Here is a 13,451-nt window from a genome sequence, read left to right as displayed (position 1 = left end):
TTTTTTTTTTCATTTCCTATCTAAAGATAATAAATTAACAAAAGCATACTCATGTTTGGATGTTCATTGTTTGTTAGGAAACAAGTACGTTTATTTATTTATTTTTTTTTTGGCGTAAAATAAATGTACTTGTTGTCGAAAACAGACATTGAATGACCGAACTTTAGTATGTCAAGTATGGTACATATATAAATCTTATGATTCGTATACACATGCTTAATCCGAGAATCCTCTGACTCTAACCCCCGCTTTTATATTATGACATGTGCGCACATGTCATAATATAAAAGCGGGGGTTAGAGTCAGAGGATTCTCGGATTAACACATGCTTTGAACGTAAAGTATTTAAATCTATGAGCTGTACAACTTTGATTACATAAAAAGGTTGTCGGTATCTGTCATTAATCAATCGACCTTTGGCATGTGTATCCAGCAAAAGGAAAGTGTGATCATGTAATTTCTAAAATGCATAGATACTTGTTAAATCACGTCGATGTCTGGAGAATATTTGACATACTAACTGGATGATAGTAAATGTAATTTTAATACATGAAAGACAGAATCAGAACAGTTAGTTCATTATGTACTCTTTTTTAAATGTTAAAAGTGCATATCTCGTTATCTGTAATGTCCATATCGATATTGTTAAAGGGACCGCTCTCTTGGATACCGTTTGTAAATCGAGGCGATGGTAGCGGTCCCATAGTAAAACTAATTTGTAAATAACATTGTAGAGTTAAACTAAATCAATAGTGTTGAAATAAAATAATACGAGAATGCTTATGAACAACATTTAAGTTTACGGTGATGAATTAAATTACATCAACAGAGTTTTCATTACAGCGAACAAATAAAAATAATAATAATAAAAAAATAACATGAATAAATATACATAAAAACAATTATTAAATGTAACTATGTAAAATAACAATATTTAGAAACGATTTATAATTTTGTAGTGACGGTATATTTGTTTAAGCTTATGTTTAATAGGGGTATTTAAAGGGGCGAAAATAGGTGGTTGTATTTCAGAGGATTTCCTGCATTCGGATTTTCCGTATGGTCACGATGCGTGTAATTTTATATACGCTTGAATTAACGTATCCAACGGGAATCCAAGATTGAATTCAATCACTAAGATAAGGCTCACATTGCTTTAATTCCTCATTCTATCTTCAGTCCGCAAAAGGAGAATGAAGTGTGTTACTACATTTTGAAAATAATAAAGAAAAATGTATCAATGTGGTTATTGTGATTTAATATTTGACAAATATGATAACATGTCCGAACATGAAAAACTTCACGAACGGATAATTAATGATGATATTTCAAACGTTTCAAGGTAAGATGATTTTGTTTTCGTGTCGTTAGGCGTACGTATGTGTAATATACTTGAACATTGAGATCTAGCGATTAGAGGGAGGTAATTCAAACATAATGATGAACTCTAAGATTACGCTATTATCTTTTCCTAAAAAACAAAAAAAAAATTATTACTTTTCATCGAATTGACAGTATGTGTAATATACTTGAACATTGAGATCTAGCGATTAGAGGGAGATAATTCAAACATAATGATGAACTCTAAGACTACGCGATTATCTTTTCCTAAAAACAAAAATGAATTACTTTTCATCCGGAAAGATACTATGGTATCTCATGTCAGACAAAATTCGTTGAAATGAAATAGCGAGTGATTTTGATGGTTTTTCCCAAATCGAAATCATATTTTGAAATGATCGAAATCTTAAATGAAAATTCGATAATCTTAACATTTGTTAGCGAAACATTATATTTAAATTGCAAAACGATTGATCAAATAAAAAAAAAATATTGAAATTAAAATATTGCTCAAAAACGAATGTACGGTAGGTCATAGGTGAGATATTTAATGAAAATTAAAGATATTTTTAAAACCGAATTTCATTTGTTTTAAATATAATTGGATCATTACAGTTCGGGTGTATGTGAGCAGGATCTGTTTCGAGACATTCAATCCATGGAATGGTCACAGGTTATCCCTGATACGGACGACGCGTTACTGAACGAAGTGCTATCTACACTAAGGACACAGAGTGGGGACTTTGATGACATTTCCGATTCTTCCTTCCACGGCGAGGATTCCCTGTTGCTGGAGGAAAACGCACTGTCTGCCACTCACTTTTTTGATGTATTAGACGTCTCAGATGTCTCCTTTCACGAAGGAGATTCTCTCATCCGTAACCTTCCAGTAGATTCGTTGGATGGATCGTCCAGTGGACAAAGTGGCGCCGGACGAAAAAACGAATTTGATATTCGTATCTTGGGTGAAAAACAACTCAAGACAATGGGAGCCGTGCAAGTTCAGTACGAGCTGGAGTTTCGTGACGACTTTTTTAAAGAAAATAAGAAAATGGTTGAAGTCAAAAACATATTGAAGGACGCATTTGAGGAGATGTTGAAAAGAGTCAAGAAAGACCTTCGTCCCGGAGATATCATTAAAGCAGGCATTCAAAATGATCATTTAGATATACCAGTGTTCATTCCTTGTCGCCCCATGGAAGAGATGAATGCCGAGGTTATGCTGGAGAGTCTGATGACCGTCCTCAACAGCAACGAGGACATACCTTTCGATTCCTCCTGTCGAATCGACGTCGGGGCCATCAAATATCCTCGCGGTGGTACGGGGGTTAAGATGTCCACCGTTGCTAAGACAATTGCGGACAAGAGGTCCATCATAAAGATCCGCAATTTTGATAACATGTGTCTCATCCGGGCTGTGCTTGTTAGTTTAGCAAATGCCTGTAAAACCCATAAAACAGAGTTTGACAGAGTTAAAACTCGCCATCCTACTCTGACGTGTGGGGAAATACTTGTACTCTACCAACAATGCCCGCTCTGGTATTACCACGACTTGATTAAAAATCACAAAGGAGCCCAAGACAGTTTGACCAAACAGGTCTGCGAACGGATGAACATCGTGGAAGACGAACCTCTTACCTATGCCTACATTCCTCAAATAGAAGATGATCTTCAAATAAGCATTTACGTCATCAGTATTCGAATGGGAAATGCGTTTTCTTACATAAGTCCACACCACGACGAGGAACAAAAGAAGATATTTCTACTCCACGACGACAGGGAGGGTGATGGTCACTTTCATTCCATTGCATCGCTGGCAGGTTTCTTCTGTCGATCAAGATTCTGTAAGTCATGTTTGAAACCTTACGAAAAACCATACGGACACAAATGCAAAAACCACTGCAATGTCTGTTTTTCGGATAATTGTCCTATTCAACAGAAGAAGATATGTCCAGACTGTCATCAGACCTGTCGCTCTGGATCCTGTTATGAAAGACACAAGAGCCGGAAAGACGGAAAAGACGGAGGATACGTACCATGTGATCTTCTCTACAAATGTCCGTCCTGTAAGAAGACCATATTACGATGCGAGAAGAAACCCGAAGATCACCAGTGCGGATACTACACCTGTAAGTCTTGCAGACAGTATGTAGATACGGATCATTTATGTTTTGCTAGAAAACATACAGTCGATAAGAACCCGAGCGGACGCCGATTCATCTTTGCCGACATCGAGGCATCGCAGAGGGACGAAATGGTCCAATGTGACTGGGGATATGTTCCTCGGCGTCATGCAGACTGCGACCTGTGCACATCAGAGGGAGACCCTTGTATATCTTGTCGTCTCTGTCAAAACTGTCGAAAGTCCCACTGTGGTAAAATGAAACACACGATGATTTTAGCTGTGTGTCAGACAGCCTGTCCAAAATGCGAGAATGACGATCTTACTCCAGACAGTACTTGTAACGATTGCGGAGACAGATGTTCGAGCTGCAAACAAAAGGACAAGAAGACCAAAAAATACATAACACCTCCATGTGCCGATCGTTGTGGTCATCGAGAGCGTGTTTTTCATTCCCTATACGATCTCGGAAGTTGGATCTTTAGCGAACATCACAAAGGATTTACCGTATTGTTTCATAACCTGTCCTACGACGGTCAGTTCCTCATGCAGTATCTACTGTCACAAGCCATTCGTCCTTCCAGCATCATCTACAGAGGAAGTAAAATTCAAATGTTTGGCCTCCAGATTCGTGTCATCGATTCTTTCAATTTCCTACCCATGGCCTTGGCTAAACTCCCCGAAGCTTTTCAGCTAGAATCTCTGGCGAAAGGTTTCTTCCCGCACTTTTTCACGTGTGAGGCAAATCGGAAGTATGTGGGACCTTATCCACCCGCCGAGGCATACGGTCCCAACGCCATGTCGTTGAAGGGTAGGGAGGCGTTTTACCGGTGGTACAAGACCAAAGTAGGAGAGATCTTTGATTTTGAGAAAGAAATTCTCAAGTACTGTCGGAGTGACGTCGACATCCTCAGACGTGCATGTCTGAAATTTAAAAATCTCTTACTGGGGGCTACTGGTGAAGACGGAGGTCACGCAATTGATGCCTTTGATTCCTGCACCATTGCGTCTCTATGCATGGACGTATTTAAGACCAAATTTCTACCCGAAAAGTGGAACTTTCTCATTAATGAGGGCGATCAGGAACGCTGGGTCGAAGGTCAGATACGTGATAATGTGACTTTCGTAAAAGAAGCAGACCGGTGGATTCCGTGGAACGAATACGGCGGAGAAAATGTCATTGTCGTGAAGGAAGAATTTGTCAACTCTCCAATTGCTCGAGCGCCACCCAGGGGGTATCCGTCTCGCCTTAAATACAGTCGCAAGTCCATCTGCTGGTTGGAGTTGCTAAAACATCGCGCGCGAGTCTCTGGAGTCGAGTTGGATATTTGGCATGCGCTAACTGGACGCGGGGAATACCGAGTACCCGGTACCCGATATTTCGTGGATGGATATCAACCCCCTAATGATCTTCAGCCTCGCGGAGTGGCGTACGAGTTTCACGGCTGTTTGTATCACGGATGTAAGGTCTGTTTTAAGAATCGAGATGCCGTTCTGATACCCAACTCTGATCAGACGGCTTCCGAATTGTTTGCTCTGACCAAGCAGAAGGAAAAACGACTCAGAGAGCTAGGACTGAAAGTCGTGAGCATCTGGGAGCACGAGTTTGACGCCTTGCTAGTTACAGATATAGAGGCCAGAGCGTTTATAGAGAATTTAGAAGTAGTGGATCGTCTCGACCCCCGGGAGAGTTTAATGGGTGGACGTACCAACGGGTGTGTATTATACAAACGAACCAGAAGAGACGAAAAAATCAAATACGTGGACTTTACGTCACTGTACCCTTTTGTGAACAAGACCTGTCGATATCCTGTTGGGCACCCAGAGATCATCACATGCGATTTCGACGACATTGACTCGTATTTCGGATTGGCTAAAGTCAAAATCCTTCCTCCTAGACGTCTATTTCATCCTGTTTTAGGATACAGAGAGGGAGGCAAGCTTACGTTTCCCCTCTGTCGCACTTGCGTCGAGCGTCAACAGCAAGAACCCTGTACTTGTTCGGACGCACAGAGGGCCTTGACTGGAACCTACTGCACGCCGGAGCTGATCAAAGCTGTTGAAAAAGGGTACAAGATTCTTAAGATGTACGAGGTATACCACTGGAGAGAGACAACGCAGTACGATCCAGTCACAAAGACTGGAGGTCTCTTTTCCTCCTACATCAACATGTTCCTCAAGATCAAACAAGAGGCCAGTGGACGACCGAAGTGGGTCAAGACAGAATCCGATCTCGAACGGTATATCACGATGTACGAGAAAAAGGAAGGACTCCGGCTCGACCCTGAAAAAATCGAAGTAAATCCCGGACTCAGGAGTTTGGCAAAGCTGTTACTAAACAGCTTTTGGGGGAAATTTGGACAGAACATGAATCTGACTCAGACCCATTTCGTACACGACAGTCAAGCTCACAAGCTCTTTGGTTACATGACCGACCCTACCGTAGACGTCGTCGACTTTAACATCGTGGACGACGAAAACCTCATGTTGTCCACTAGGCGCACCTCAGAAGAGATGTGTTCACCGGGTCACACTAACGTGTTTCTAGCTTCCTTTACCACCTGTTGGGCCCGTCTTCAACTGTATGAGTTGCTCGAGCGTTTACAGACCCGAGTCCTTTATTGGGACACGGATTCCGTGATTTACGTGACGAAGGAAGGAGAGTGGGAACCCCCCATCGGAGACTATCTCGGAGAGCTCACCAACGAACTGGAGGAGGGGGACTGGATCACAGAATTTGTCTGTAACGGTCCAAAGAACTACGCTTACCAGACCCAGAATGGAAAAAGTGTCTGTAAAGTAAAGGGATTTTCTCTCAATTACAACAACTCTAAGATTATTAACCTAGAAAGTATGAGAGATGCCATGTTTAATCGCGAGGACCCGCGAACTGGAAACTACTACACAACGAATCCGAGTAGAATCTGTCGAGAAAAAGTTCACTCGGAACTCTACTGTCAGGATGAACTGAAACAATACTCTGCCGTTTACACCAAAAGAGTCGTTCAGAGTGATCTCTCCACTCTGCCTTACGGATATTAACAAAGAAAAGACATTGACAATAGAATTACAATTTTTTTTTTTATTATTATCATTATTACATGTATTATTATTATTATTATTATTATACAAATTGTACATTTATACATGTTCTTTGTAATACACTACAGAAAAAAATGAATTCGCTCCACATTAAAAAAAAAAAAATTAAAATTTAATCCAAGTCTTTTTGTTCTTTTTGATCGGTTTGCGCATGCCTGGTGGTAACTTCCGTTTCTTGGGTCTGTCGTAAATTAGACCAGATCCGGTCTGGTGATCTTCTGCTGGGTCATCGGGTAGGATTTCGATCTGAGATTGTTGGATCGGTTCGGTGTTTGTTTCTTGGTCTTTAACTTCTTTGCGTTCACTCTGAGACTGTTTCGTCAACCTGTCGTACGTCGTCTTCTTCACCAGAAGGTACTCCTCTGCCATCTTTGAAATGAGGTTTGAGAATAAGGGGTATGACCTCGGTGTTCTTCCTCAACAATTTCTTGATAGCGGTGTTTTTCACAGCCCGGTCGCTTAAAGACTGAAGGATACCCTTGTAAACTTTTAGTTTTGATACGTAATAGCCGGAAATAGTCGGATGACCCACGTACAGATTGAGAGCAATTTCCCTCAAAGCATTGATTTGTTCGTTTGAAGCCATTCCGATCAATTATTTTCTTTGTGTGGGATCCGACACGTAGAGGAACTGGAGAAAAGCCCCGTGACGTCTTGTTCTCGGGGACATGATGAAAAAAAATGACGCTCGAGAATGAAATGCATTTCTTTTTATTGAGGAAGATAAACAACCGTTTCCCCTTCTTTTGGTAAAACGTTAGTGCGTAGGCGTCGATCTTCGGGGCAGTGATTGGTCAAATCAACCAGAATGTAACCGTAAGGACGACGGACGGCCCTGGCATAGGCGTCCATCCAAAATTTAGAGCGACCCGTAAACACCTGACTTCCGAACGTGATGATTTGGCGATTATCTCTCACATTCTTAAACAGAACAACATGTTGGCAATTTAACAGAATACTCTTGGCATAGACTCCGGGAGGGTACAGATTCTGTGACAAAAGAAATGCCGTTATGTTGGCGTGAGACACCATGGTCTGAAACAAGTGCAGGGCGTCGGGACTCTTGGTCACCAGATGAATCATGTCGTCCAAGATCAACACTGTGTGGGTCGAATCCTGAGACCATTCTCGAATCTCTTCGCGGGTAGGTAGACCTCGATAGGTTGTAAATTCAGACAGAGTTGCCTGCATGTCGTTCACCACGGGTTGATCTTCCAGATAACAGTAAACGATCTTATCAGGCGGCACTTCGAAACACTCGGAAGATGCTTTTAACAGATTCCACACCCAGTGGGTCTTACCAGACATGGTACCACCAATAACGGCAAAAGAAGTCGGAGTCTTGAATTTCATTGTGACACTCTCGTTCGGGGGTCAGCCAGCTACTGATTAAGCTTGACAAAATGAACCTCATTAAATAACAGCAACTAATATCGACGTCTTTTTTTTTATTATTTTAAATATGATTATATATACAATGATACAAAAAATAAACACAATTCCCGGTCCCGCCGCCGCCGCCGCCGCCGCCGCGGATCTTTGGGATCCGGAACTCAAGAATCCGGAAACCAGATTCCGGTAAATTTCGGGGATCCGAACGCCGGATTCCGGTGACCTGACACTTACATAGAATGCAATACATGGATACATTTACAAATGAGTAAACAAATATAAAACAAAAGTCATAAACATGAACATAGAATGTACAAATAGAAATGTTTTGAAATCTAAACAAAATCAAAGGATGCGATTTCCTTTTAAAATGACATCTCTTATAAGAGTCTCTGACGTCACACGGATGACACTGGCCATGGAAATGCCTTTCGCTCGACAATACAAATAAAACAAAACGTGAAGACCACAACTAGTGTCCGAGTCTGACTGTACTTGTATGTTGTTGTAGAGACATAGTAGAGCGTTACGATCGATAAACTCTTGCAGGTGGATATCATACTCCCCCGGTTTTCGTCCGAAACTGTCGAAGAATTCACATTCGTTGTCATTGTCAAACCAATAAGCGATCCAATGCGTCCCCTTCTTATGTATGGGATCTGTGTTGCAGATGACGGCTGATGGAAACTGGCGAACACGATCGGGAAGTGTGTCGGAGGCAAATACCCCTCGAAAGTAAAGTTTCAATTCTGGTAAGGTTTCCACGAGAGTAAGTAATTGAGTCGTATTCATGACTACAGTTGCCGTATTTCTCTGGCTTGATCGACGAGGAGCAGTCCTGGAAATTCGCAGAAGGCAAGAGCGCTCACGGTTGCAGTAGTGGGCGAAGCGAATCGAGCGTACACACCGACGTTTGCCTGGTGCGTCAGATTTATATACCCTTCACCCAGATCGTTGGGGTCAAGGTCGAATGCGTAAATGGCGTATCCCTTAGAAAAATGGTCTCGGTCGATGATCAGCCCGTCGTCCTTGTACCATTTGTCGGAGGCCTGGTACAGATTACACAGGGCAGTGACGTAATTGCGATTGTCGTCAAAATCTAGTTTTAGGGGCCGTACAGGTGTGGGCTCCCCGTTGACAGTCACTACGATTTCGGACAGGTTAAAGTGTTGAAAGTTGAACGGGTTCGCGTCGTTGCTTCCGTTGACGGCCGCCTGTTTCACGAAGGCAACGTACATCTTTGAAGGTCGCCTGCCATTCCAAACGTCGTCCCAGTAAACTTCACTAGTGTTGTCCGAAATGGTCATCATCTTCACGTCGGTCTTTAGATAATTGTACCGAGCGGGCGACTTGGTGATGGCGTCTGCATGATTCATCAAAACTCCGCTGTCCAGTCTAATTTTGCATGCTTTAAATACGGCATCGAGAATGGTGACTTTGTAATTCGGGGACGATTCCTTACTCATCAGGACGAATTCGTTTCTCGAACGAAACAACCTCAATTGCAAGTCGACGCCGTTGATGAGGTATTTGTCTAAATAGAAGCAGTCGACGTACAAGGGACCTTCCAGATCAAAGGTTCTAGACTTCTGAGTGAACACGTAGCGCCCTCTAAGACCCTGGTTGCGTCCTGTGGCGGCATCTGCATCGTCCAGGGCTTCCTTGTCCGGGTAATACAACTGAGTCTGTAGTTGCGATTGGCTGGCACTGGGGCCGTTGGATAAGAGGACTTTCAAGTAGGCTTTCCATGGATAGTTGTTGGCATTCTGCGAAACGCACTTTCCATTCATGTAGACGTCGATCTGCGAGAACAACGACTGTAAAGGCAAATTGACGATTCCCGTCTTTTCGGTGGGGGTCAGAGCGGTGCCATCGGCTTTGGTGATTTTGGCTTTCAAGTAGAGTCGACTCCTTCTCAGGTCGATGTATTCGTTTCCCCCTCCCGGAACGGCAAACTCGAGAGGAGCGGTTTCGCCATCAAAGGAGGAAATGGGTCGAATCTCGGAGAAATATATTTTCTGGACGGCCACCTGATTAGGGGGATCGCTAAAGAGAGACAGTTCTGAAGGCTCGGCCACCGATGTGTTGATCTCACTTAAGAACGCCATTGCTCAAAGATGTTTTTCCTGGGAAGACGAGATTTTCTCTGGGTAGCTTTTTTTTTAGTCAGTCTTGAAGGTTTCTTTATGCCTTTGCTCTGTGCACGGGCTTTATTCTTCTTGCGCTGGGCACGTCCTCTCCCTCTGGATGCTGTCACACGACTGTTAGATTTCTTGGTTTTCCTTTTTTTTATAGACTTCTGTACAGGCATGTGAGGCTCGTCGTTACGGATGGTTTCTTTCAGATCGGACAGAGCTCTCTCCCGATCAGCGGCCACAGGCGTCACTAGTTGTATGCTCTGTTGGGGAGTGTGAGATTTTAGGGGAATCATGTACGCTTTTCGTCGGTTTAGGATCCCTCCTCCTTTCTGAGTGTTTCTCCGAATGACAGGGATGAAATTTTCCCCTTCACCCGTGTGACGAAATTGTTCCCATAACGAAGGGTTCGAAATGTAAGTAGGCCCAGACATGATCAATTAGAGACGCCGAAACACGAGTGTTACAGTCGACTCGCCAATTAGTAATGAAACATTGTTGTCGTTTTTATCCCTTATATACACGTGGATGTCTCGCAGATCATTGATGCGTAACGGTACGCGATAAGGTCGAAGAAAAATGACATTTTGATTGTTCTCCAGAACAAGGCGTCTTAAAAGAGGTTTTTGACGCTCTCCTACGAAGCTGTCGTCGCAGGCGGAACAGTACACAAAAATTTCCTTGTCGGGTGTCGATTTAATGTTCGTATTGCAGAATTCCGTCAGTTCAACAGTCCAGTCTCCCGTCAGAGGTAAAGGGCGGGGTAGGCGTACTCTAAAGTCATCCGGTCTATTGTTGTGGTAGACAGAGAGGCTGTCCGTCGACTTGAGTACCATTCGCATTGACATCTTTTCGAATAATGAGGAAATCGGCTCGCTTCATGTCTCTTTTATGTCGGCCTTCGGGATCCAACTGTCAAATTTCTTGGGCCATCCCAGCCATCGTACTAAAACCTCTTCCTTACCACGAACTTTACGTTTTCTAAGAATCTTATCAATCCTCCAGATAGTATTTTCGTCTTTGGACACTTTTTGGAGCTCACTGGCGTAAAAAGTACCTTGAATGGGATCACCTAGCATGTCTTTCAGCTTGTAGATGGGAATGTCTTGAGAAACAAAGCGTTCGCGGATGGTGAATATTTCTTCTGTGTAGGTCTGGTCGTAATCGCGTTGAAATGTTCGTTTTAGATGCGTGATTCGTACTTGATCACCAATTTTAAATGTAAAAGGTTTTCTGCGTCTTCTAGGTTTACTGGATTTTTTTTTTACTCTTGGCACTCGCACATTGTTCTTTTGACGCACTAAATAAGCGTCCAATCGCACTTCTTCTTCGTTTTCTCGGGTGACAGAGGAGGGTGTGCGACCGTTTAATGATCGGTTAGGTGTATCATTGATAGATCGAACCACGTCTTGTAAAATATCCAAGTACTTGTATTTCTGAAGGTGGGTAAAGTAACGATACAGTCTCTTTTTCAAGGTCTGGATGTATCTCTCGGCAAAATTGGCTTTGGTCTCGTTCAAGGCGTAAAATATCTTGATGTCCTGCTCTCTCAAATACTGTTGAAGGTACCTGTTGTAAAATTCTGATCCCTTGTCAGTACGGATGGCTTTGGGTCGTCTCGGGTCTCTCAGTATGTCTTGGAATGCCTCGATGACAGATTTAGCCTTTCTGTCTTTTAAGGGTCGAACCCACATGAAACGAGAGAACACGTCTACGATCACTAACAGGAATTTAATTCCGTTGTTGTACTCGGACAAGTTCTGAACATCAGCGAGATCTGCTTCCCATTGGTAGTCGATACCTTGAACTACCACGCGTCTCCGTTTAAACCCTCGACGCTTCACTTTCTTTTGCAATGAGAAAGCGTCTTGGTTTTGTAAAAACTTTTTAATTTTTCCAAGACCAATGTCATACTTTCCCTCGCGTTTCACCACCTGATATAACTTAGAGGGTCCGGCAAAGGAACCTGGATGTCGAGGATCATACCATATTTTCTTCAGGTACTCCTCCATGATCTGATCACTCGGACAGTTTAATTTGAAATAACTCTTTTTTTTATTCTCCTAAACTATTATACCTCTGTGTTTTACTAATTTCAATACAAAAAAAAAAATCAACAAAAATCAAGGTTTTTTTTCTAAACAGATTTATTGTATTCAAACATGCATGACTGATATTAAAAGTAAAAAAAAAACAACCCACAATTCTAAACATTGTCCCTGTCTCACTACTGCGGTCGATCTTGTCCATACAACTCGGAGCACATTCCCAGTGTCCTAGATCGGTGGGTTCGGATTCTCAACAGGAACAAAACACAAATGTAGGAGTTTTGCTCGAAAGTTTGTAAGAATAATGTTACAAAATACTGAACTCAGTAGTCTTTTCCGTCTGTCACCATGTTAGCATAAACACAATTCTTTGACCAACGGATATGTTCTTTGTAGGAATCATCAAAGGGTTCCCAGTCCTTGACAGACACTCCACACGAAAAACAGGTGACTCTGTCTCCAATTTCGGTGTAGATGAAACCAGCTCTAGCCAAGTCCTTCTTGTTGGGACCTTTGAGGAACTTTGGCCAATCTCTAAAGCTGGCATAACGTTCGGCAAAATTGGCATACTTTGGGTGTTTCCATTCGTTCCAGTTTAGTAAAAAAGGTGAAGAGATGTTCTGGACTGGTCTCCCTGCATTCCTGAATTCGCCCGAGGTTCCTCGTGTGCCAGTTGACAAGACAAAATTTGCTGCTGGAGCCATTCTAGAAGACGCAGGTTCCGACGCAGTAGGCTTGGAAAACACTGCAGAATCTGTCTCCAAGCAATGGGGTATGCAATCTAATTTGGAAGTCATGCTTTCGCGAGGACAGTGTCGGAAATGAATCAGAAATAGGGTTCATCGTATTTTATATAGCTCTCATCACGTGATCGTATTGTTTGATGACCTAGTCTAGGAAATACCTGTGTTGTCACGTGATTTTCCATGACATCACAGGTATTTTTATTGTCATTCTTGTGACGTCATGGAAATTTTTCATAATTTTTCCATGACATATCAAGGATGCGTATTTATATATAAGTGTATGATCTCTCTCGCCATTCGAGAACCAGACGTGATACAGACAACATGTCAAATCCACGTTTATCAGTAGCATTGGAAAACGGTCGATACGCTAAGGTACAGACTTGGCAAAAAGAACCCAGACTGGATTTGAGAGAATGGGAAATAAGTGAAGTGACGGGGAAACATGACATGAAACCTACCAAAAAGGGAATCAGTCTGAAATTGCATCAAATTAAATCCTTGTCGGACAAAATGGATTTTATCGATGAATCCCTAGACAAACATGAAGAAGGAACCTGGCATC

General features: G+C 42.4%; 3 protein-coding genes across 3 annotated transcripts; all 3 read right to left on the bottom strand.

Annotated features, from left to right (window-relative positions):
- Positions 1–8,751: 8,751 nt before the first annotated feature.
- On the bottom strand, positions 8,752–10,065 carry LOC128160804 (uncharacterized protein F54H12.2-like). Its single transcript, XM_052824130.1, has one exon. It carries the CDS (start codon positions 10,063–10,065, stop codon positions 8,752–8,754), a length of 1,314 nt encoding a protein of 437 aa, XP_052680090.1.
- A 905-nt stretch (positions 10,066–10,970) lies between these two features.
- On the bottom strand, positions 10,971–12,104 carry LOC128160803 (uncharacterized). The gene has a single exon (XM_052824129.1). The coding sequence runs from the start codon at positions 12,102–12,104 to the stop codon at positions 10,971–10,973; it is 1,134 nt and encodes a 377-aa protein (XP_052680089.1).
- A 195-nt stretch (positions 12,105–12,299) lies between these two features.
- Positions 12,300–12,942, bottom strand: LOC128158342 (death-associated inhibitor of apoptosis 1-like). Its single transcript, XM_052821131.1, has one exon. It carries the CDS (start codon positions 12,935–12,937, stop codon positions 12,464–12,466), a length of 474 nt encoding a protein of 157 aa, XP_052677091.1. The 5' UTR covers positions 12,938–12,942; the 3' UTR covers positions 12,300–12,463.
- Between the last annotated feature and the right edge of the window lie 509 nt (positions 12,943–13,451).

The sequence above is a fragment of the Crassostrea angulata genome, chromosome 8 (assembly GCF_025612915.1).
Source record: "Crassostrea angulata isolate pt1a10 chromosome 8, ASM2561291v2, whole genome shotgun sequence".
NCBI lineage: Eukaryota > Metazoa > Mollusca > Bivalvia > Ostreida > Ostreidae > Magallana > Magallana angulata.
This window is presented reverse-complemented; position numbering and strand designations above follow the sequence as displayed.

Excerpts from the sequence above, each read along its gene's own strand:
- LOC128160804 (XM_052824130.1), bottom strand. The coding sequence starts at position 10,065 with ATGGCGTTCTTAAGTGAGATCAACACATCGGTGGCCGAGCCTTCAGAA.
- LOC128160803 (XM_052824129.1), bottom strand. The coding sequence starts at position 12,104 with ATGGAGGAGTACCTGAAGAAAATATGGTATGATCCTCGACATCCAGGT.
- LOC128158342 (XM_052821131.1), bottom strand. The coding sequence starts at position 12,937 with ATGACTTCCAAATTAGATTGCATACCCCATTGCTTGGAGACAGATTCT.